This window comes from Mandrillus leucophaeus, unplaced genomic scaffold (genome assembly GCF_000951045.1).
Source record: "Mandrillus leucophaeus isolate KB7577 unplaced genomic scaffold, Mleu.le_1.0 Scaffold177, whole genome shotgun sequence".
Taxonomy (NCBI): Eukaryota; Metazoa; Chordata; class Mammalia; order Primates; family Cercopithecidae; genus Mandrillus; species Mandrillus leucophaeus.
In genome coordinates, this window is record NW_012101776.1 from 3,277,191 (window position 1) to 3,302,725 (window position 25,535).

General features: G+C 39.0%; 2 protein-coding genes across 2 annotated transcripts in view; one reads left to right on the forward strand and one right to left on the reverse strand.

Moving 5' to 3' along the window:
- The window catches only part of KIAA0196 (KIAA0196 ortholog), a 97,358-nt gene extending 84,586 nt beyond the window's left edge, over positions 1 to 12,772 (forward strand). Inside the window, exons 23-26 of the mRNA XM_011977288.1 lie at positions 1,926 to 2,022; positions 6,859 to 7,012; positions 8,352 to 8,439; positions 12,360 to 12,772. Of these exons, the coding sequence (XP_011832678.1) occupies positions 1,926 to 2,022; positions 6,859 to 7,012; positions 8,352 to 8,439; positions 12,360 to 12,416 (396 nt within the window). The 3' untranslated portion in view covers positions 12,417 to 12,772. The remainder of the gene's footprint in view (positions 1 to 1,925; positions 2,023 to 6,858; positions 7,013 to 8,351; positions 8,440 to 12,359) is intronic.
- Positions 12,773 to 14,708: 1,936 nt separating this feature from the next.
- On the reverse strand, positions 14,709 to 25,265 carry LOC105537645 (squalene monooxygenase-like). The gene is made up of 5 exons (XM_011977289.1): positions 25,209 to 25,265; positions 18,873 to 19,043; positions 18,344 to 18,440; positions 16,125 to 16,212; positions 14,709 to 15,238 (listed from the first exon to the last, which is right to left on the reverse strand). The coding sequence occupies exons 1-5, from the start codon at positions 25,263 to 25,265 to the stop codon at positions 15,046 to 15,048; spliced, it is 606 nt and encodes a 201-aa protein (XP_011832679.1). The 3' UTR covers positions 14,709 to 15,045.
- Positions 25,266 to 25,535: the final 270 nt, after the last annotated feature.

Genomic DNA, 25,535 nt, shown 5'->3' on the forward strand with positions numbered 1-25,535 from the left:
AAGTCAGTGCTTTTGACAAAGCAGATATTAAGAACAATTCAGTCAATATATGATGATTTGAACGGTGAATGCATTTGATTGAGGTTGATTCCAAAAGATAAAGTAATTCTAGGTCAAATTTTCCACTTAAAACCAATCACAGGCATGGATTGAGAATTAGCGGGATCAAGCTCTCATTTTACAAATGAGGAAACTGAGGCTTGAAAAGATTACGTCACTGGCCTGTATTAACTCTTGTATAAACTCATTTAATCCCTAATGTTTATCTCCGGGGTTTTTCTTCGTTTAGGGCTCTCCTAGCAGACATTGAAGCCCACTATCAGGACCCTTCACTTCCTTATCCCAAAGAAGATAACACACTTTTATATGAAATCACAGCCTATCTGGAGGCAGCTGGCATTCACAACCCACTGAATAAGGTGAATAATTAAAATATATAATGGCGGGGGTTGGGGTACAGAATGGTATTTGGCCCAGGTAACAGATTACTGTGTAGAAATACCAGAGGAACCTGCGTTCAGACCCCAGAACCTTCATTCCATTCAGTTCCCTGCCCTTTCTAAGCAATCATCATACTTTCCCCGCCTGGCTTGGGTCTGGGAGAATCAAGTGCTATAGCGCTGGTGAAAGCTCATGACAAAGGGGAAAGTGCTGCATCCGTGTAAGAGATGAGTTTTGGGTTTCACTGGGGTTTGCAGTTCAGTCATCAAGGCCCAACAAACCCAAAATGGTAGCATTGATCTGTCTTGCCAAAGATGCTTCCCCTTGTGGCTGACGGTAATCCCAGTCATCACAGGAGCTACAAACTCTTTTCTGCAGTTGTGAGCTCAGAAAACCTCTAAGAACTGAAAGTTTTTTCATAACTCAGTGCCCGGTCTCTCTGCGTGGCAAAATCTGTCCTGAGCTGACATAAGGCTGTTTATACTAGTTATTTATCCTTCTTACTATAAACATTCATATATTTTGATGCAGACTTTGATTATAGTGCATTACTGACTTTGATTATAGCGCATTACCCTAGCCCCTATATTGTCTTTCTAAAATCTATAAAATTTGAAATTCTGAAATCTGTATTATCCCTTGTGTTTTGGATAAAAGATTATAGACCTGAATAGTAGCTAACGTCTTGAATATTTACTGCGTAACAAGTGCACTGTCTTAACCCTGATGGTGGATTATCTCACTTCATCTCACAACAAGCCCTGTGAAATACACCATTATGAGTTGAGGAACCCGAGGCTCAGAGAGGCTAGCTAGCAAGTGGAGGAGCCAGGCAGTCTGACCAGAGCCTGTGCTTCTGACCCGTGTGCTACCCTGTCTCCTGTGGAATCGGCCAGCTGGGAGTCTGGACCCAGCCGTGTATGCCCTGACTATAGTTTCTGCCGTGACATCTGGGAGACTGCTCTTTGACATTGCCTAGGGGACAGCAAATGACAAGAACTTTGCTCTCTTTCTACTTAGATACTACCAGTCGCTGCTACATGGATCTTTTCCCTCTACTCTCCCTCTTCCTCCTCTCCTTCTTCCCTTTTTCCCTCTCTCCCTCTTCTCCCTCCCACACTCCCCCTATATTCCCCTCCAGCTCTGCCTCAACTGCTCTTCATTTTGCCTTCCCCTCCCATTCTTGCTCATCACTCATTCCTCCCGCCCTTTATTAATGACATTAACAGGATTCAGGGGGAAAGTCATTCTAAGCAAAATCGTTTTCTTTCCAGAAGGGCAAATGATGTTATAGGTATTTATGTGGGCAAGGCCAGGTGTGTTAAATACAACTCTGAAGGCAGCAAATTAATGGAACCATCCACATTTCAGGAAGGCCAAAGAGCAAACTGAAGTAAAATGGAAGATTTTCATTTGGAAACCTGATCTGTGATATTGTGCAATGTGAATTAACCATCCATTTTTCTTACCTTTTCTCTTTCCAGATATACATAACAACAAAGCGCTTACCCTATTTTCCAATTGTCAACTTTCTATTTTTGATCGCTCAGTTGCCAAAACTTCAGTACAACAAAAATCTAGGTACGTATGACATTTGTTATTTGCAGTGAGTAACAATACCAACAGATTAGCATCTCACTAAATAGCTCTTTGTATGGACATGCCTTTCAATATGTCAGATATGAGATCTTTTCTTAGTTAAATTCATGTTTAAGAAATTCAAGTCTTTATGCCTCTGAAATACAATGCCTTTTTATGAACTGTAGACAGTGGATTTATTTATTTTTATTTTTATTTTTATTTTATTTTTTTGAGACGGAGTTTTGTTCTTCTCGCCCAGGCTGGAGAGATGGTCTCGGCTCACTGCAGCCTCTGCCTCCCAGGTTCAAGTGATTCTCCTGCCTCAGCCTCCCAAGTAGCTGGGATTACAGGCACATACTACCACGCCTGTCTAATATTTTTGTAGTTTTAATAGAGACAGGGTTTCACCATGTTAACCAGGCTGGTCTCAAACTCCTGACCTTAGGTGATCCGCCTACCTCGGCCTACCTAAGTGCTGGGATTACAGGCGTGAGCCACCACACACGATCAGATTTATTTACTCTTTTTTAAGTACACTTATTTATTTATTTTATTTTATTTTTGAGACAAGGTCTCACTCAGTCACTCAGATGGAAGTACAGTGGCACAATCTCAGCTCACTACAGCCTTGACCTCTCGTGCTCAAGAATCCTCCCACCTCAGCCTCCTGAGTAGCTGGGACTATAGGCGCATACCGCCATGCCCAGCTAATTTTTTGTGGCGACAGGGGTTTGCTGTGTTACCCAGACTGATTTCAAACTCCTGGGCTCAAGCGATCCACCTGCCTTGGCCTCCTAAAGGGCTGGGATTACAGGCGTGAACCACCGTGCCCGGCCTAGACAGTGGATTTAAAAATCAACCAAGTATGGTCCACCTCAGTAAGGGTTCACTGTCCAGCTTGTAGAATGTGAGGGACCTTTGTTTTGATTCTCTTCTTTAATGTTTAGGTAGCTAATTGTGGTGTGAAAGAGACTTATTTTGGTTGATGTTCTGTTCTTTCAACAAGATTCATGTGCCAGCTGTGTATCTGGGACCACGATGGGAAAAGTAACAATATAGTTAAGGAGATAAGACTAATATTTATACATGAACATCTAATATTTTATGTATGATTGTATGTCAGAATATTCAGTACAAACAAGAGACACCAAAGCCTTTCAATATGTCTGTTCTTTCCAGGAATATAACCCTAATTTATTTTTGTCATTGGTCAGAATATTTTTGTAGTTATATAATAGATACCCAAGTGTTTCCTCTGCCTTCAAACTTTATATGCAACTAAATGACATTTTAAAAAATCCACTATGGATTTTAGTTTACTTTAAAAGCATTATAAGATCATTTCTACAAATGTAATCATTTTTTCTTAACTAGAGATTTCTAAATATATTTCTTCCTTACAGTACTTTCCTATTTCATAAGCTTTTTTAGGATGAAAATGTGGAATCTCTTTAATGTCTTTATTCTCTCATTCAAAAGTAATCATTGATTCTAGACACTATATCCATGACAGTGTCAGTGGTTGTCACAGAAGGCAGAGCATGATCTCCTCAGTAGTACTTGCTGTAGGAGGGAGGGAACCAATGTGTGTTTGGAATCTGGCTTCACTGCTTATCACCTATGTGACTTTGGCCAAGTGACCCGCAAACTGAGTGCCCAACAGGTACTGAGTCCCTTTCTATATATTGGTCAAAACCAATTTAAAGGGCCATCCCAAGCGTAATGTAAAGGTTCATCTGAAGATTCAGAGATTCAGGTTCTCTCTCTGTTCTCCCTATATTAGTATTCAATAGGAGTATATGATTCTTGATAATGAACTGTCAGTGCAGAAAGAGTCTTCTTTTCATTAAATAATAACTTTTTGTTGACTTCTCATTCTAATATTTTTTTTCATTGTGTATATGATTAGGGCCTGGCACCTTGATTGTAAAGCTACTTATGAAAAATATCATTGTCCCTGGAATTCCCAGATCTTAAAACAAAACATGACACAACAAAATCTTTATGGATCCTAGAAATATAGTATTTATAACTGACTGTAATTCTTCTTATCAATAAGACTGATGTGTAAATGCAGGAACTAAATTACAGTAGGACTGAGGAAGGAACAATTGTTTGGTATCTTTGTGGATATTCAGTTGCTCATATAAGGATGGGACTGTCTCTAGACTCTCTATTCTGTTCCATTGATGTATTTGTCTTTTCTTATGTCAATAGTGTCTTGATTATTGAAACTGTTGAGCCTTGAAACTGTATATCCAAAAAACATTTATTTAACCTTGTAAACACCGTTCTCAAGATTGACCTATGAAATGCATACCTGGCTTGGTCTGTGTTTGAAGAAAGAAGCTTCTACAACAACTAGAGCTAGCTGTAGAAGTGTTTGTTGTTAACATCACTCTTGCTTTCCACCTGGAAAGGATTATTTCTCCATACTGAGTCCTGTTAGGATGATTCCTCCATGTTCTGAATTGCCAAGGCCAAGGTTAGGTTATTCAGGATCACTTGTTTAGGCTTCTCTGGTTTGGGAAAGAGATTTCCCGGTCTTCACAAGAACCCAAATATGGGATCTGAGGGTCTGTCTAACCAGTTAACTTGATAAGAAACTGCCAGCCCTTTGTCCAAAGTGGTTGTGCCAGTTTCACTCTCACCAAGAGTGAGTATATGTGTACTCCACATCCTCACCATTATTTGGTGGCATCAGTCGTTTTCATTTTAGCCATTCTTCTTCTTCTTCTTTTTCTTTTTTTTTTTTTTTCTTTTTGAAACAGAGTCTCACTCCGTCACCCCGGCTGGAATGCAGTAGCGTAATCTAGCGTAATCTCAGCTCACTGAACCTCCGCCTCCTGAGTTCAAGCAGTTTTGCCTCAGCCATCTGAGTAGCTAGAATTACAGGTTACAAGCATGAATCACCATGCTCGAGTAATTTTTGTATTTTTAGTAGAGACAGGTTTCACCATGTTGGCCAGGCTGGTCTCAAACTCCTGGCCTCAAGTGTTCCACCCACCTCAGCCTCCCAAAGTGCTAGTGTCTTGTTGCAGCTTTAATTTGCCTTTCCCTGATGATTAGTGATTTGAGCACTTTTTCTTGGGCTTATTGGCCATTCCTTATATCCTTCTCTGTGAAGTGCCCGTTCTAGTCGTTTGCTCATTTTTAAATTGTTTGCATTTTTATTACAGACTTGTAGGAGTTATATATATATTATGGATACAAGTTCTTTATTAGATATATGTTTTGAGAATATTTTTTCACAAATTGTGGCTTATCCATGTATTTCTCTACAGGTAACTTTAGTGAGCAGAAGTTTTTACTGTTGATGGTGTCCAATTTATCCATTTTTTTCCTTTATAATTACTCCTCGTGTCTTGTCTAAGAAATCTCTGCCAGGCCAGGCACAGTGGCTCACGCCTGTAATCCCAGCACTTTGGGAGGCCAAGACAAGAGGATCACCTGGGGTTAGGAGTTTGAGACCAGCCTGGTCAACATAGTGAAACACCTGTCTCTACTAAAAATATAAAAATTAGCCAGACGTGGTACCACATGCCTGTAATCTCAGCTACTTGGGAGGCTGAGGCAGGAGAATTTCTAGAACCTGGGAGGCAGAGGTTGCAGTGAGCCAAGATTGCGCCACTGCACTCCAGCCCAGGTGGCGTAGTGAGACTCCGTCTGAAAAAAAAAAAAAAAAGAAATATCTGCCTTCTCCAAGGTCACAGAGATGTCTTCGATCTTTTTTCTGAAAGTTCTGTAGTCTTCCCTTTTACATTGAGGCCAGTCGTTCATCTCTAATTGTTTTTTGTGTACAGTGTGAGGTAGGGGTCAAGATTTATTGTTCCCCCATAAGGCTATCCAGTTTCAGTACCGTTTGTTGAAAGATTTATCTTTTTTTATTATTTGGTTTATTTGTGGTTATTCAATTACTCATGTAAGGGTGGGACTGTCTCTAGACTCTATTCTGTTCCAATGATCTATTTGTCTGTTCTTACGCCATAGTGTCTTGATTATTGAAACCGTACAGAGAGCTTGAAATTAGGCAACCTAAGCCTTCCGACATTGTTCTTTTTCAACATTGTGTTTCTTCCTGAAGACTCTAATCTCGTCTCTGGTTTCCCATGCAGCCATCCAGGCAGAGGTCAGAGTCTCCACATTTTGGCAGAAATCTTTAGTAGAGGCAGGTGCAGTGGTACACACCTGTAGTCCCAGCTTGAGCCCTGGAATTCAAGGCTGTAATGTGCTATGATTGCACCTGTGAATAGCCACTGCACTCCAGCCTGGGCAACATAGCAAGACCCCATCTCCAATTTTTAAAAAAATCTTTAGTGTAAAGGCCAGGTTTGGTACTCATTCACTTCATAAATGTCCTTCTTCCACTGTCTTGATTTCTGCAGATTCTTTATATATAATACTCAACATTTGTTTAAAGGTGTTCTAAAAATATTTTATCCAGCTTTTCTCTTAAGATAGTAGTTCAGGGTTATCTAGTGTGTCATGCTGCCGTTAACAGAAGACAGTTGGAGTAATTTTTTTTTCTCATTTACATTTATCTATATCTTTAAAAATTGCTACAATAATGCATGTTAATTGAGTAATTCAAAAGAACCAGTAATGATAATTACAAAATTTAGTAACTGTTTTATTGGTTTTGAATCCTTCAGACTGCTGGAATATCCCAATCCTGTGGCTAATTCAAATTATGGCCCAGAATTGTCATTCCCTCTAAAATATCATCTGCCAGAGAGTATATGGGCCCCAAACATTTTGACCTTCACAGCGTTAATATTTAATGAATGTTGCCGAAGGCAGGTACTTCATGCGGTGTTGCAACTTGTCCCCTTTCAGGAATGGTCTGCCGAAAACCGACCGACCCAGTTGATTGGCCGCCACTTGTCCTGGGACTGCTCACTCTGCTGAAGCAGTTCCATTCCCGGTACACCGAGCAGTTCCTGGCGCTGATCGGCCAGTTTATCTGCTCCACGGTGGAGCAGTGTACAAGGTACAGAAGACCAACCAGGACTACGTGGACTTCTTGTCACAAAACCTAACTTAAACCTCGTATTGCCAAATTCCTCTTCTTATCGCCCTAATAGAGGTGGGAAATGGTTGCTCACCCTTGTCTATAAAGCAAGTCAGGGCACACCTCCTTGTTTAGAGCAATGACGGGTGTGCCCATCCTTAGTCACCCTGCCAGGGGAACTCCGTCAGGTCTACTCACAGTGATTTTCCAGGAGTGACTCAGGACCGTGATTAGTAATTACCATGGGGAAGAAAGTGCAGCCGTGTTCCTCTGCACTCTTGGATGCAGCTCTTCGATCTCGGCAAGCCCCTGCACTCCTGCCGGACCACTGCCAAGAGATGATTCCACTCACTTCAGTGGGAGTCAGAAGACATGTCAGTGTGTCAAAGCCTGGGCAGTGTCTGCGTGTAGAGAAGCAAATTTCACAGGAGTTGCTATTTGATACGGTGCTTATAAAGCTTTAATTCCTGCCAGTTCTTTTCCCCTGCCCCTAAATGTGGGTTTTCTGGGATAAAGAAAAAAAGTTATTTCCCTGAGATGCTGGGTCCTGCGCCTCCTTCTCTCTATCCTAAAGCGTCAGCCTGGCTAAATAACCTTTGCTGTCATGTCTGCTTGGTCATTTTTGCCACTATAATGTAAAAAACAAATCAAAGCGGCTGGGCATGGTGTGGCTCAAGCCTGTAATCCCAGCACTTTGGGAGACTGAGGCGGGCAGATTACTTGAGGTCAGGAGTTCAAGACCAGCCTGGCCAACCTGGTGAAACCCCATCTCTATTAAAAAAAAACACACAAAAATTAGCCAGGCATGGTGGTGGCCACCTGTAATCCCAGCTACTCAGGAGGCTGAGGCAGGAGAATCACTTGAACCCTGAAGGCCTTAGAGATTGCAGTGAGCCAAGATCGCACCATTGCACTCCAGCCTGGGTGACAGAGCAAGACTTCATCTCAAAAAAAAAATAAAGCAAACCAAAGCGATCTTCTAAGTGCACACAAAATACTACTGACTCCTAAAAAAGTGTGGGACCTGCTAGGTGTTGAATCATGTCAACAGAGGGAGATGAGTCTGAACAGATAGCAGGGATCGTGTTGTAGGTGCCCATGGAAACGATATAGAGAAGCTCACATTTACCCTATAGGGTAGGCCCCTGAAAAGATGTGAGCAAGGTGACAACTTGACAGGAATCAAGAGCATGCTCAATGTTTTTGTTCATCTTTGACTTCATTAGGTAATCTGTTGGTAATTTAGTCTTTCAGGATTCTGACCAAGGACTTACGATGTGCAAAGCAGTTAATTGATCTAAACTGTTGTCTATTATAGCCAGAAGATACCTGAGATTCCTGCAGATGTTGTAGGAGCCCTTCTGTTCCTGGAGGATTATGTTCGGTACACAAAGCTACCCAGGAGGGTAAGTGATAGATAGTAAAGAACAACATTAATGACCGAGTTGTAAAAAGATGCTAATAATAGTGGCCCTGGACTCATCAGGAGTGAAGTCCAGTAGGTCATTCACAGCAGGTGCCTCTGCACCTCTCCACTGCTCTGCCACCAGCTCTGAAATGTCCCTGCTTTTTCCACCATGGGAAGTGCCTTGCAGAGTTTAACACAATGCCCCTCCCACCTCTTCTTCCTCTCCACCATGTACTCCTGTCAGCAACTCACCTGGTTCAGGAGTTAAGTGAAATGGGCAAGCCAGGAGACAATTCCTTAAGTGGCCAGAGGAAAGAAATAATCATGGTGGTTTGTTCTTTCTCTCTCCACTGACCTGGTTCCCACAGCAAGTACAGTTAAGTGCATGCCACAACTAAATGTAGATATGAACACTGTTTCCAAAAATGACAGACTACTTTTCACCTACTAAGACACTCTTTCCTCTCCCTTTCTCACTAGTAATTCCACTTTGTTAAGTTTTAGCTCAAAGTGGACAGCTCGATATTGAAAAATAAAAGACTTTCAATAGATACTAAAAATCCTTTGATTTTTAGAAATTAGTAGGTTAGTATTCAAATATACTTTCTTACAACACAAGCCAAAGATGAACTTTTAAAATTAACTAGCAGTGTCAGTACGTAATAGTGAAATGTTAGTGGCATTTCCATTAAAGCCAGGACCGCCACAGTGTCATGACAGCTATACAGACTCTTGCAACTACTTTTGTTATACAGGTGCAAGACAATAAGAAATGAAATGAAAATAAAATGCCTATTGGAAAGAAGACAAACTCTGTATTATTTGAGATTAATTGTCTTCCCTTTTTATTTTTCCATAAGTTCTTGGGATACAGATGGTATTTGGTTACATGAGTAGGTTCTTTAGTGGTGACTTGTGAGATTTTGATGCACCCATCACCTGAGCAGTATCCACTGCTCCGTATTTGTAGTCTTTTATCCCTCACCCCCCTCCCATTCTTGCCCCCAAATCCCCAAAGTCCATTGTATCATTCTTATGCCTTTGCATCCTCATAGCTTGGCTCTCACGTATCAGTGAGAACATACGATGTTTGGTTTTCCATTCCTGAGTTACTTCACTTGTAAGAATAATCTCCAGTCTCATCCAGGTCACTGCAAATGCTGTTAATTCATTTTATGGCTGCGTAGTATTCCACCGTATGTATATACCACAATTTCTTTATCCACTCGTTGATTGATGGGCATTTGGGTTGGTTCTACGATTTTGCAATTGTAAATTGTACTGCTGTAAACATGCATGTGCAGGTATCTTTTTTGAATAATGACTTCTTTTCCTCTGGGTAGTTACCCAGTACTGGGATTTCTGGATAACTGTCTTCCTTGAATACCCAATAGAATCATGTGAAAAACTGTTAAAATAATACAGAGATCAGAAAACAAGCTGGCTACAGAATAAATGTATGAAATAAATACACTAATCAATCAAAAAATACAGTGTGAAAAAGGACCTATTCACAGAAATAACAGGGAAATAATATAGCTAAGAATAACCTCTACAAGAAATATGAAAGAGCACTTTATTAAAAAACTATAAAACTTTCAAATATAAAATTTGAAAGTCCGTATTTCTGAATGAGGGTCCTCGAATATTACAGCGATAACAGTTCTTTCTAGTTTATAGGTTTACTGCAGTTACAACTGAGATTTCAGGTACTTTTTTAACTTCAAAAAATATATTTTTTAAAATGTCATAGAACTTAAGCAAGTACTTTTTAAAAAAAAGATATTAAAACATATCAAGTATTAAGACATTATAAAACTATAGAAACCAAAATAGGATGGTACTGGTATGCAACTCAATAGAAGGAACAATGAACAAGAATATGTAGCGTAGAAACAAACCCTGTGCATACAATGGTACTTGAGGAAAAGTAGCATCTCAAATTAAGGGAGAAAGGGAATATTAGTCCATAGATGTAAGTTCACACAGTTAAAAAATAGCAGCTTCATCCCCTTTACATCTTCTGTGTTATCAAAATTAATTACAGATAAAGCGTTAGTGTGAAATATGAAACAAATAAATTAGCTGAAAAATTAGGCAAATATGTATCAGCTCTCAGAACTTCCTAAACATAAAACCAAAAGAAGAAACTTAAGAAACAGATTTAGAGATTTGATTTTTTATAAATGCTGAATATAGTTAAACAATTCTGTGTCAGTGTCTCTTAATTAAAAAACAAAAGAGGAAATACTAACAAAGGACGAGTTTCCTTGATTTATAGTGTGCTCTTCAAATCTTCAAGTTCAGTAAGAAAACGATGTTCACGCTGATAGAAAAAAAGCAGGGGAAGGGCAAAGGATATTAATAGGCAGTTTTCAAGAAATAGAAATGATAGACCTTTGGATTCAAAGGACAAAAATCCAAAGAAAAGGAAAATTACTATTTCCACTTATCAGGTTGGTGAAAAGTGAAATGTTGGGCCCCCATTATTCGGAAGCATTTGGAGAAATGGGACTCCTCAGTGCTGTTAATTGGAATGTAAAATAACAGCGTTTGAGGAGGGCAATTTAGCTTTATCTATTTTTAAAAACATTTGTAATATACTTACCGTGATCCCAGCAATTCCACTGCTAGGAATTTTACCTGCTGGATATATGTGCAAAAGTTCACCAAGATACGTGCACAAGGATGTTCATAATATAAGATTTAGCAGAGGTAAAGAAGGACACAATACTATATGATCCTAATTTTGAGTGTGTATATGTGTGTGTGTAAGTAAACTGGAAGAATTCAGTACAAAAGTTACCAGTTTTTATTTTCTCTAAGAGATTAAGATTTTAAAATGTTTTTAAATTTTAAGCTCTGGGCTACACGTGTGGAACGTGCAGGTTTGTTACATAGGTATTATACATGTGCCATCTGTCACCCAGGCTGGAGTGCAGTGGCGAGATCTCGTCTCACTGCAACCTCCACCTCCCTGGTTCAAGCGATTCTTCTGCCTCAGCCTCCTGAGTAGCTGAGATTATAGGTGTGTGCCACCATGTCCAGCTAATTTTTTTATTTTCACTAGAGATGGGGTTTCTCCATGTTGGTCAGGCTGGTCTTGAACTCCTGACCTCGTGATCTGCCTACCTTAGCCTCCCAAAGTGCCGGGATTACAGGCATGAGCCACCACACCCAGCCTAGGTTTTAAGCCCCGCATGTATTAGGTATTTATACTAATGCTCTCCCTCCCCTTGCCCCCCACCCCCTGTAAAATTAATTTTTATAGTCTTCTGCATTTGCAAAATTTCCTCTCATTAGCAGGCGATACCTTTTTGATCAGAAAAAAAATTAAACACTGCTTCTAAAAAATACTCATCTCCAGCACTTGGAGATCACCTACCTCCACATTCTACCCAACTCAGCCCAATTTATTCTTCTCAGGGCTTTGCCTAAGAACAGTTCAGGAATGTATGCCTCTGAGGGCCTTCCTGCTCTTCCCCTTCTGGCCTTGGTTTCTCATTCTCATTCCTGCCCTCCCCTACCTCTCCATTCCCGTCACTTGCCAGCCATCCTGGTTTTCCTTTGTTGGTCATCAGTTAATAAAGTGTGTTAGGTGACCTGAGTACTTGTCAGTACTTCCCAGAGGCATGAACATTCCTCGCAGATCAAGGTGCCTTTAAGAGCCAAGGAGCTCACGTTTGGAGGTGGGAGAGCTGTACTGCGTCCCCTCAAATGTTAGCAGTGCCAAGAAATGAGACTGTCGTCCAGAGGGCACCAGAAACAGAAAGGGGCTGTTTCAAGGCGTTGTCCGCCCATGGGAGTCTCCTCTTCCGTTATTGACCTTGCTCCAAGGATACCTTCTCTTTTTTGCGTGAAAATTTTCAATTTGTTCAACTATAACACCATGAATAACTTAATGCTTTAATTTTTCAGGTTGCTGAAGCACATGTGCCTAATTTCATTTTTGATGAGTTCAGAACAGTGCTATAACTGTTTTTTCCTACTTCTTCAATGGAAGGATTGTCCTTAGATCTTCCCATCATCACTAAAATGAATTTGAAAATGAAAAGAAACTCAGTTGTTCATATAACTGCATTTTTTGCTCTCCATTATGGGAAACTTCAGACGTTCTGGGTAAGATATATCTCATGGCATTAGTTAATATAACTGATAGTGTTTAAATCATGGTATTACATGCAATTTATATCATGTAAAAAGCAGAACACATTTTTGTACTGCCTCTCATAAATGCCGAATGTAACTGTTATGTATCAATCCATTTAGTTTTATGTTCTAAAGAACTATTTGTGCAACTCCAGATTTTCAGTAAAATAGTATTGCCAGTACCCAAAGTCGTCTCTCCTTATGATTCAAAAATTATATATTCACCCTGTAAAAAACCCTGTTTGGAAGGTAAGAGATGACTCTGCTCGATATATTAGCTCACCCCCAACAAGCTGGCAGGCACATGGTGATAGCCAGACGAGTAGCAAATGGAGTGGCCACACAATGTGTGTCATGTACCATGGGAGTTTCTTGGTGTCTCACCATCCTCTTCCAATCCCAGATGCCCTGGGGGTCCACAGCATTCCTTCTGTAGGACTCTTAACAAAGCTGCTCCTTCCAGTATCTTCCTCAGCAACCTAAGTCCTGCCCCAAGTCCCCATAACTATGTCATTATCCGCAGTCCTTTTTGGTAATAGTCTTGCCATAAGCTTAACTCCCTCGAAATCCTAAATCATTTCTGCATGAAAATTACCCTGAAAAGGAAGCTGCCTGCTAGTCTGTTCTCACACTGATATGAAGGAATATGGGTGGGGACACAGAGCCACACCGTATCACTGCCATCCTACTGTGGCAACTTGAACATCAACAACTTGGATGAGAGCAAGAACGATGTTTCCACCCTGAATCTCTATGGTTATGTCCTCCTCTGGAAAGGAAGGAACGAACCAAACCAAACCCAGAAGCCAAAATCTGTTTGACAGTCATTTTGCTAGTGGTGGGGGAAGATGCATTGATTTGTAGTCAGGAGGCAAAGTTTGAGTCCTGGTTCTGCCACAAGCTACACCTTGTCCCAACCCAGCCCACTGGCATCATCTGTAAAATTAGGACTAAAGGATTTCTCAGGTTCCTTCAGTTTTCTCATTTTATGATGTTATTTCTTTTGTCTGAAGGCCTCAAATTCTGATATTGAAGGGAAGACTTGATAGGCTTTGATTATTTCACTATCATAGTAGAAAGGATTTTCAAGGAGTCTCAATGGAGAACAAGGGTAGCCTCTAATCCTGGGCATGAGGGCATCGAGGCCAGGGCAGAATTTTAAGTGAACTGTTGCTTGGTATGTAGGGAGCTTGGAAGTCTCACCACCTGCAAAGATTGTGTGTGGGAACATCTGTATCTCAAAGATACCTTGTTCTTTTTCATTTGTAATCTTGTTAACAATAACCACATGAAGTGAGATCTTTAGTTCTCTGAAAAGAAAGCTAACTGCTAAAAAGGCCAGATCTGGGAAAGTGAGTTTTTAACCAGAAAATAGAAGTTTAGGGTCAGTTAGATGGGAATCTTATGAAACCACGCAAATGGGTCCACCATATACTCTGCTAAAACAAGGCTTGCTAGTGATTTGGCCAGTATTTTTCTCAACTGAAAGAACTTAAAAATTGAAATTTTTATTGTAAAAGCTTTATAAGTTATTTTAGCCCTGTTAGAATCTCAAGTAGTAACTTAATTTGCCAGGTTATATTTTACTGCTCTTTCAGAAGTAACAATTTACTTTCATGATATTTGGAGATTTACTGAACTTTTATGATACCCTTTGAACGTCCATAGTCTCTTCAAATTTACTGTAGATAAACCCAGTCAATTCTAATGGATTTTAAGGTATTATACTGGGTATTACAAGTGCTTATTTGTTCACTGTTTCTTGATGTCATTCTGGCCTGGTTTATAAATGTTATACAGTGGAACTTATAAAGCCCTTGATTGTCCTTCCTGTCAGAATCTGATATTTTTAGAGAACTCAGCAAAGAACCTTTCAGTTCAAATCTGAGTCACAGCCCCAAAATAATATAAATAAGTAATTTTTTTTAAAGAAAATAACCTTATCAAATTGCTTCACTAGAGAGATGAGGAAATCAAGGTGAAGACATTAAGGCAACTTCCCCAGTTATTTAATAGAACAGGTTTCCCTCTGCACTTTTCATCCCACTTTGGTTTTTTTTTTTTTTCATTATCATGAAGCTATGTAAATGAGCCCACAACAAGAAACAAAAAGACATGAAAGTTCATTCTTCATTTTATTTTCATGTCCCAACAACTCATCTCAAATACTAAATTCAAAAGAAAAACTGTAGTTCTCCTCAGTATTAGCACTAATTTATGGTAAACAATCATTTCTTTTAAATATCTAACTTGTTTTACCCTTCATTTTGCAAATTAAAGCATGTATTTACATATTTATATACAAAAAACTTCAAAAACAAATTAATCCAAATCTGGGTCCAAGAGTTTCCACTTTAGAAGTGGTATGGTGCTATGCTATACACCTCCTCTTCCAGAAGTCTCTTAGGACTTGGTAAGTTCCAAATATTCATTCACAAATCGTTCCCCTTTAAGCTTAATGAACCATATACTTCATTTCTGAGTAAATGAGAGGAAATATTACAGAACACGCTTTGTACAAAACAGCACCACTACTGAGAAGAGCTCGAGGTTTTGTCATCCAAGGTTCCGACTTAAAGCAAAAATATATAGCATAGACTGCAACAGCAAAGAAATGTCCAATTAAAACCAGAGGGTTAGGAGACAATCTGTAATAGAAAAAAAAATACATATTGGTAAGACTCAGAAACTAAAATTTACTCCAAAGATTCCAATTACATATAATCTGTAAAGCTCAACAAACAGCCTACGTTTTTTCACCCAAGCACCATAATTCTGTATCAAACATTCTGTATTTTAGAGGACTTCACAAACATGTCTGCATGTTAAGTTTGATGGCAGGAGCAAACTCCCCTGCCCTTTTTTTAAAAAATATATAAGAAAAAATACTTAGACTATATCCCTTTCAGAGAAGCCAGTTAACTCCTGTAACTCTAGTTTACATAAGTCCTATATTTTTGGCTGTTTTGTTTACTCATCCTGAGATACCATGCTAAAATACCTAGATGGCCTGGTCTGTTGGGATGTAGGGCTTTTAAATATCAGTATTAACATTCAGATTATAGACTAATGAGAAATGACTCAAAGGATCACTTTGCAGATGAGAAATAACTCGAAAGATTTCACTTTGTAGACTTTCCAGGAATAGCTCCACATATGTCTGTATGTTCAAAACTAATATGGGGTTGTATAAGTCCCTGTACTTCAATGAAACTAATTTCTCAATTAAAATTTCTCAATTATTCCTGGCTCCCAGAGACCAGAACATATGGATAAATCCATAGGCAAAAAACAAGCTTCTATTTTAATCAAGGGTTACAGCTTCCTCTACCACCACCTTAAACTGCTGTTCCCAGAAAGAAAACAGCACTAAATATTGCCTTTCTTCATTTCTTTGGGCCACCTTCTCATTCGGATACTAATAGATAATAAAATATCAAAATGTGTAAGGAAGAAAGATTTGCAGTAATTCATCAACTGAACAGTCCTAAGAAAATCTGGCAGATTTGTATCCTCTGTGCCATCACAACTTACACAGAAAGCAGCCCAACAGGACCCGCAACACATTCACCACCAAGTTTGAAATAAAGGAAACAGGCTTTTCTTAGTTGATGCAGGGAATCTAAAATAAAATTGTAAAAATAATCAAATATGTGTACACACTTATGTAGGATCCTAATGATATATCAGAAAAAATGAGAACAAACGCTACATCTTGCAGATAATTTTTAAATATCTAGTCCTAGAATTTCAACTACCAGGATTTCTTTTAAATTCCATAATCAGCATTATGGAGAGTAATAAAAATATGAATAAACTTCTTTCTGTTAGTAAATAATTACTAATATTTAGGTCTTGGAAGAGTCGTTTAAAAGGTACTTCCTTGATTTTGCTGTTAATTCATTAAGTGATGCAAAATACTTTGGAAGCTCTTTTTAACACAATTCTAGAAACCAGATTCCCAGTCTCTAAGATGCCCAACCAGTATCTCTAAGCAGTAAATTATCAAGTGAAAAGAAGAGCTGTGAGTAGCGATAAATAGTAATTCCTTATATCTATAAAGTTTTTATACCTTTCAAAGTAACTCATAAAACCCTCACAATATCGTATAATCAATTGATAACCTTTTTAACCATTTAGAATCAATGTTCTGTTCAGGTATGCCTAGATTTTTCTTTACAACAGATTTTTAAAAAGTAAAGGATGCAACAGGTAAACTTTTGCTCCAATAAAGGTCTTTCCTCCTCCAATCTTGTAACTTTTAAAAAATGTTTTGTTGGTAGATTCAAATTCATAATGTAAGAACTCAAGAAGTCAGAAAAGCTTAGAAAGAAGAGCTCAGAAAAACTCTAAATTTAGTTCTTTTTATTTGCCCAAAACTCTAAACTTAGTTCTTTTCTTTTTATTTGCCCCAAACTCTAAACTTAGTTACTTTCATTTGCCCAACCAGCCATTTTAACTTCTATGCCAATTTAGCAAGAGAAATTTGTTTGGAAAAATCACAACCAGTGAGACTGGTGGTTTTGTGGGGGTTTTTTTGGTTATTGTTCTTTTTTCCTTAGGAAGAGTTAATGGTTATAGAAGCTACAGAAAGCATTTTTATACTGTATCATCTTTTGTAATTATAACCACAGCACTTACCACTAGGGCCTTGTATGATCTATACAAATAGCTATGCTGCAGATATACTAGAGTAATGGCATTTGAGTCAATATTTATTCTTCAAAACTGAAAAGCCTAGTTTCATTAACCTACTATTAAACTGATGTGTACACTGCTGTGGTGAGGAGGTGGCACAGTTGCCTTTTCTCCTCCATTTCTTTTAATTTTTTGTTTGTTTGTTTTATTTAGAAGATGGAGTCTCACTCTGTTGCCCAGGCTGTGTGCAGTGGCACTTCATATAGCTCCCTGTATTTAGCTCACTGTATATAGCTCACTGTAGCCTTAAACTCCTGGCCCTAAGTGATCCTCCCACCCTGCCTCCCAAATAGCTGGGACTACAGGCACACGCCACCATGCCTTGCTAATCTTTTAATTTTTTGTAGAGATGGGGTCTTGCTTTATTGTCCAGGTTGGTGTGAAACTCCTGGCTTTAAGCGATCCTCCTGCCTTGGCCTCCTAAAGTGCTGGGATTATAGGCATGAATCATCTCGCCTGGCCTCTTTTCCTCCATTTCTAACACTGCTTCTGCTAAGTTGTGTTTTCTATAATATATACATTGACCATGACCTCTCTATAATATGGAAACAGAAACAAAAGCACCAAAATAGTCCAAATAAGTAAAGGGTGAACGCATTGTTACTTGTGCTTTTTAACAGGGACAAGATTAACAGCTCGTATTCATTTTATAAAATACTACGTTAAAAAGAAATTGAAACTAGTGTTAGGAAGAAAAAGACTATTGCCTTTTAATACATGGCCAAAAACACCTTCCATCACAATCTTGTGTGTGTGGGGACATGAATGATCTAGTCTGCACCAGAGGAATTCAAAATAATGAATATGTTACTGAGGCAATACTATTAATGTTGTCTAAGGAAATTCCACTGCCTTCCAAACTAAAACTAAAGTTTCCCTTCCAAACTAAAACTAAAACTGTTGCTCAAAATGGAATTTTTTAAAAAACTACCAACTTGGGAGTTAGCAAACTCAGGTAACATCTTTATTTCTGGACAAATCACTAACTTTTTTATTCCTTTCCTATGCTAAAAATCTGCAATTGAGAAATACTCACTAAAAAGTGCTACACTTACCATCTGTGGCAGAAAATAATTCATAAAGAGCCTGAGCAAGAATATTCACGACAAAGGAATGAGATGCTTTTCTTTCCCAGTAAAATGATTTTTTGGCCTAAAAAAGAAATAGCTCATTTATTATATGGCAAGGATAAAAAAGCACAAACTGATGTTTATAATCCCCTCAAACTGACATTTATCCTTCTAAGGACTATCTGCAAGTAATGTTGCCTTATGTTTATCATTCACAAAAAAAAAAAAAAAAAAATCACCTTCAGAGCAATGGGTTATATGCCACTGAAGCTAAATTTACAGCCACTATAAGCTAAGTGGCCCATAGCAATCCAGTGTTACATAATATTCAAATTTAGAAATTCTCTATGATTCGCAGGTTGCATGTCAGATTCTTCAAGCCTAAGCAAGATGCCTAAGAGCTATTATAAAACTCAGGTTCCTTAGTACAGATCTCCCCATCAGAGCCCCACTGCTCTTAACCCTCAGAAATAAACCCATTTTGAGACATTTTTGTCAAAATAATTGATCTTACCTCAAAAATAGCTGCATCATCATAAAGGTCAGGGATGCCCTTTAGCAGTTTTCTCCATAGTTTTATATCTTTAAAAGCAACAGTCATTCCTCCACCAGTAAGTGGATGCCTCATATTGTATGCGTCTCCCAAAAGAAGAACACCTATGAAGAGAGGTAATGAAGATTTTATCTTAGAGCATCACTTGAGACAAAAAGAAAGACAACTCAATGTATAAAGATTACTGATGTAAGCTACTAATAAGAAAAATGTGAAAATACATGGAAACAAATCATGATTAAAATTTGCTGAGGCAAAAATTCAAGAGTTGTTTGAATCAATATTGGGTACCTAATAGGTGGCCAGGCACTAGGGATACAGTAATAACAAGAGTGTGGTCTCTGCCCTCATGAAACTCATATACACACCTAATGACAAGTCCAACAATGTCAGTACATTTATAAGGCTGCCTTAAAATTAAAATATGAAGAAAATAAAAAGAATCTACAGGTATCCAGGCATCTACAGGTATCCAGGCATAAAAAGCAAGTCCTCTGGCGATCATCCCCCTCCCACACAGGAACACTAAAATGAACAACTGTCCACAAAGGAAAGCACCTTCATAAGAACCAAAAATCAGCCTGGGTACCAGCTTGGCCAGTGGTACCCAGGGGTACCCAGAGCACCAAGGGGGTTCCTGGGATCCCTCATTCCAGGTCTGGGCACGTGGACAGCATTTTTGGATCCATCCTGGGTGAGAGGGGAGCCCATTGTCCTGAAGGGAGAGACCCAGGACTAGCGGCATTCACCACCAGCTGACTGAAGATCCCTGGAGCCTTGAGTGAACACCAGACGCAGCCAGGCAGTACCCACTGCAGGCCTGGGGCAGTGGTGGCCAAGGGGAGAGGCTCCTGCTTGAGGAAAGGAGAGGGAAGAGTGGGAAGGAATATGTCTCGAGGTTTGGGTGCCAGCTCAGCTACAGTAGAATAGAGCACTAAGTAGATTCCTAAGGTTCCCAACTCCAGGCCCTGGCTCCTAGACGCCATTTCTGGACCAGTCCTGGGCCCCCAGGAGCTCACTGCCCTCAAGGGAAAGGCACAAGCCTGGCTGGATTTGTACTGACTGTAGTCTTGAGGGAACATCAGCGGTGACCAGGCAGTCATCGCCACATGCCTGGCGCAATACCCAGTGTTGTACTGGCTTCAGGTCTGACTCGGCACAGGCCAGTGGTGGTGGCCACAGGCATACTTGTGTCACCCCTCCCCCCACCAGTTCCAAGCAGCTCAGCACAAAAGGACAGACTCTGTGTTTGAGGGAAAATAAGGGAAGAGAACCAAGAGTTCTTTTCCTGGTAATCCAGGGAATTCTCCCAGATATTACCCAAGACCACGAAGGCAGTACCTCTACGAGTCCGCAAGGGTCACAATGTTAATGGACTTGGGGTGCCCCCTAATGCAGATACGACTGCTATGTCCAAAGACTTAGATCACAACACTCACTTCCCTTTGAAAACTTAGAAAGCCTTCCCAAGAAGGATGGGTACAAACAAGCCCAGACTCCGAAGACCACAATAAATACCTAACTTCTCAATGCCCAGACATTGACGAACATCCACAGGCATCAAGACCATCCAGGAAAACATAAACTCACTAAATTAACTCTGATAAATAAGGCACCAGTGACCAATCCTAGAGTAACAGAGACGTGAGCTTTTAGAGAATTCAAAATAGTTGTTTTGAAGAAGCTCAACAAAATTCAAGATAACACAGAGAAGGAACTCAGAATGCTATCAGATAAATTTAACGAAACAACTGAAATTAAAAAGAAGCAGAAATTCTGGAGATAAAAAATTCAATTAACATACTGAAGAACACGGCAGAATCTCAACAGCAGAACTGATCAAGCAGACGAAAGAATTAGTAAGCTTGAAAACAGGCTATTTGAAAATACACAGAGGAGACAAAAGAAAAAAGAATAATCAAGAATGAGGCACACCTACAAGATCTAGAAAATAGCTTCAAAAGAGCAGATCTAAGTTCTTGGCCTTTAAAAGGAGGTAGAAAGATCAGGGTAGAAAGTTTATTCGAAGAAAAAATAACAGAGAACTTCCCAAATCTGGAGAAAGATACCAATATTTAAGCACAAGGCTACAGAACACCAAGCAAGGATTGGTGATTGATTTAATTCAAACAAGACTAGCTCAAGCCATTTAATAACCAAACTCCCAAAGGTCAAGGATAAAAAAAAAGATCCTAAAAGCAGCAAGAGAAAGGAAACAACAAACAATGGAGCTCTAGAGCAAAAGATCCTCCCACCCTGCCTCCCAAATAGCTGGGACTACAGGCACACGCCACCATGCCTTGCTCATCTTTTAATTTTTTGTAGAGATGGGCTCTTGCTTTATTGTCCAGGTTGGTGTGAAACTCCTAGCTTAGTATGTCTGGCAGTACATAGTATCATTGTGCTTTTGTATGTTTCCTATGGAAACATACAGTATGTCTGGCAGCAGACTTAGTGGAAATCTGACAGGCCAGGAGTGAGGTGCAAGACACACTGAAAGTGCTAAAGGAAAAGAACTTTTATCCTAGAATAGTATATCCAGAGAAAATATCCTTCAAACATGAAGAAGAAATAAAGACTTTCCCAGACAAACAAAAGTCGAGGGACTTAATCAACACCAGACCTTTCCCACAAGAAATGCTGAAGTGAGTTATTCAATATGAAAGAAAAGGACATTAACGAGCAGTAAGCAATTACATGAAGGTACAAAACTCACAAAAGTTAAAAAGCAAGGGGGATAAAGTTAAAGTGTAGAGTTTTTATTAGTTTGCTTGTTTGTGGAATCAGTTGTCATCAGTTTAAAATAATGGGTTATAAGATATGATCTGCAAGTTTCATGGTAATTTCAAATCAAAAGCCTACAAGAGATAGGCAAAAAAATTAAAAGTAAGAAATTAAAACATACTACCAGAGAAAATTACCTTCACAAAAAGGAAACAGGAAGGAAGAAAAGACAGCAAAACAACCAGAAAACAAATAACAAAATGGCGATAGTAAGTATGTACTTACCAATAGTAACATTCAATGTAAATGGACTAAACTCTTCACTCAAAAGGCATAAAGTGGCTTAATGGATTTTAAAAAAGAACCAACGATCTGTTGCCTAAAATAAACACACTTCACCTATAAAGACACACAGACTGAAAATGAAGGGATGGAAAAAGATATTCCATGCAAATGGAAACCAAAAAACAGCAGTAATGATACTTACATCAGTAAAATAGATTTCAAGACAAAAACTATAAAAAGAGGCAAAGAAGGTCATTATATAATGATGAAGGGGTCAATTCAGCAAGAGGATGTAACAATTATATATGCATCCAATACCAGAGCACTCAGACATATAAAGGAAATATTATTAGAACTAAGGAGATAGACTCCAATAGAATCATGGCTGGAGACTTCAACACACCACCTTCAGCACTGAATAGATCATCCAGACAGATAAACAACAAAGAAACACCAGACTTAATCTGGACTACAGGCCAAAGAGACCTAACAAATATTCACAGAACATTTCATCCAAAAACTACAGAATACACATTCTTCTCCTCAGCAAATGGATCATTCTCAAGGATAGGTCATGGGTAGGCCACAAAACAAGACTTAAAAAATTCAAAAATCAATTGAAATCATATCAAGTATCTTCTCTGACCACAATGGAATCAAACTAGAAATCAGTAATATGAGGAACTTTGGAGACTATGCAAACACATGGAAATTAAACCATATGTTCTTGAATGACCAGTGGGTCAATGAAGAAATTAAGAAGTAAATACAAAAATTTCTTGATAGAAATAAAAATGGAAAGACAACATATAAAACCTGTGAGACACAGCAAAAGCAATACTTAAAGGGAAAGTTTATAGCAGTAAGGGCCTACATCAAAAAAGCCGGAAAACGTCAAATAAACAACCTAACAGTGCATCTTAACCAGAAAAGCAAGAGCAAACCAAACCCCAAATTAGTAGAAAATAATAAAGATCAGAGCCAAAATAAATGAAATGAAAAAAATACTAAAGATAACAAAATGAAAAGTTGGTTCTTTGAAAACATAAAATCAGCAAACCTTTAAGACAAACTAAGAAAAAAGAAAGAAAACCCAATTAACTCCTTTTCCTATTCCTATGTCAGCAAATGGCTGGCAAAACTATCTACGCCAGAAACCTGGAATTTACATCAAGAGATTTCACTCTCTTATTACTATATCCAAATCATCACTAGGGATGTTCTGTACATTCTACATCCTAGATATTACCCAAATTTATTCATTACCTTTCATTTTACAACCCTAGTTCTGGCCTTTTATCATCACTGACAGAATAATTAAATAATCTTAGTGTATGTTTTACTGGACTTTCCTCCAAACCATCCTCCACAAAAATGTCAGAGTATATTCCTGAAATAAAAGTCTAATCACACCACTGCCTCATCAAGAAAATTCCGTTTACAAAAGTATCAAAAAAGGTAAAACACTTAGGAATAAATTTAACAAAAGAAATGCGAAACTTATACTCTGAAAACTACAAAATATTGTTGAAAGAAATAAACCCTTATCTTTCAGTCAAGGGAATTCTGACCACAATGACAAGAAAATTCACTGGGGAACAAATACTCTTTTCAACAAATGATACTGGGACAACTGAATATCCACACACAAATCAAGCTGGACCCCCTCCCCTCAACAGACAAAATTTAACTCAGAATGGATCAAAGACCTAAACTAAAGAGGTAAAACTATAAAACTCTTAGAAGAAAATATAGGAGTAACGGGCCAGGCATGTTGGCTCACACCTGTAATCCCAGGACTTTGGGAGGCTGAGGTGGGTGGATCACCTGAGGTCAGGAGTTTGAGACCAGCCTGGCCAACATGGTGAAACCCCATCTCTACTAAAAATACAAAAATTAGCTAGACGTGGTGGCACATGCCCATACTCCCAGCTACTTGGGAGGTTGAGGCAGGAGAATCACTTGAACCCGGAAGGCAGAGGTTGTAGTGAGCTGACATCATGCCACTGTACTCTAGCCTGGGCGACAGAGTGAGACCTCATCTCAAAACCAAAACCAAAACCAAAGCAAAAAAACCACAAAACTCTCTGGGCCTAAAGTGCCCTGACTGATCCAGGCCCTGCCTATAGCTCCTGTCTATTTACTGCCCTTTGCCACTCAGTGTATTCCAGACATACCAGCATTCTTTCTTTCCATTTCAGCCATTTTGTTCTGTCTCCTCTCTCAGCCCAGAGTGCTTGGATCAAATCTTCCTGTGATAGGCTCCTTGTTGTCCTCAGGCCATGTCTCTAATGTCTGCTTCTCAAAAAGGCCTCCCCTGACTGCACAAAGTAGCCCCTCTTGTTGCTTCTGTCTCTAACAAGAAGTCTCTCTTTTGCTTATTTATTTCTTTATTATTGCTCTTTCCCTCTACTAAGAGAGATGTCTCCTGATAGCAGGGATCTCGTCTGTATTGGTCACTGCTATACCACCATAGGTAGGCACAATTAGGTTTGGTTTTTCTATAATATAAAAGACCAAAGTATACAGTTTCTACAGTGGTTGTAGACAAATAGACATTTATTCCTCTCATATAAAAGAAATGTGGGGGATAAGTGGTCAAAGCTCATATGATATCCCCCATGATCTTATTAAGAACACAGGCTCCAATCTTACTGCTCTACTATCCTCAAAACACAAACTCCAACTGCAGAGTCACATCATGGTCAAGAAAGCTGCTATTGCACTAGTCCTGAGTTACCATACTTCCAGGAAGATATATGTAATAATTCCTCTGCATGTCACTGGCTAGAAGTAGTCACATGGCTATACCTTACTGCAAAGGAGGCTGGGAAATGAGGTACTTATTTTGTGTGGCAATGTAGAATCAAACATCAAGCTGCATTACTGAGGAAGAAAAAAATTGATATTGGGTAGCAACATCTTCCACAGGATATAAGGTTAGTTAGATTCTGTAGTTTATTGGAGTAATAAAGGGCTTTATTTTGACTCTGTATTCTTTCTTTATGCTAAGTAGTTGCAAGATGACTGCCTAAAATTCCTTTGTTCACATCTAGGGGAAGACAGGGAATGAGGCTGAGTCACCTCAGGTTGTTTTCTCAATAGGGAGAGGGGGTTTCTTTCTTATACATCCCAGAAAATGTCTCCTCTAATTGTATGGATCATAACGGAATCAACAATTATGCCTAAGGGAAGAGACTAAGATAAATCACATGCATCTTTATAGAACTAGAAGTTTGAGCTACCTTACCCCATAGCAAACAGATTATGGGTAGGAGCTCTGGATACCTGATTGGCAATCAGAATAGCTATCACGAACAAGGGCATGGAAGTTGGCCAGGCCATTTTTGGTGGCACATGTTTCTCAACACAGATCATATCACATATACATGTTGAGTAAACAGACAGCCACCTCCTAATCTTCTTCATTTTCTTCTTTTCTTGTTCTTATCAACTAAAATCCATATAAGTTCAACAACTATGCTGGCTAACATGGAAGTCATTAGCCACATGTGGCTATTGAGCATTCGAAAAGCAGCTAGTCTAAATTGAGGTGTGCTGTAAGTGTAAAATACACATTGGAATTCAAAGACATTATGAAAAATAGAATGTAAG

Coding starts and splice junctions, on each gene's coding strand:
- LOC105537645 (XM_011977289.1), bottom strand. CDS start 25,265: ATGGCCTGGCCAACTTCCATGCCCTTGTTCGTGATAGCTATTCTGATT. Junction 16,213..18,343: donor ATTATTTTCTGCCACAGATG/GTAAGTGTAGCA, acceptor ATTTTATTTTAG/ATTCCCTGCATCAACTAAGA. Junction 15,239..16,124: donor CCTGTTGGGCTGCTTTCTGT/GTAAGTTGTGAT, acceptor TTTCTATTACAG/ATTGTCTCCTAACCCTCTGG.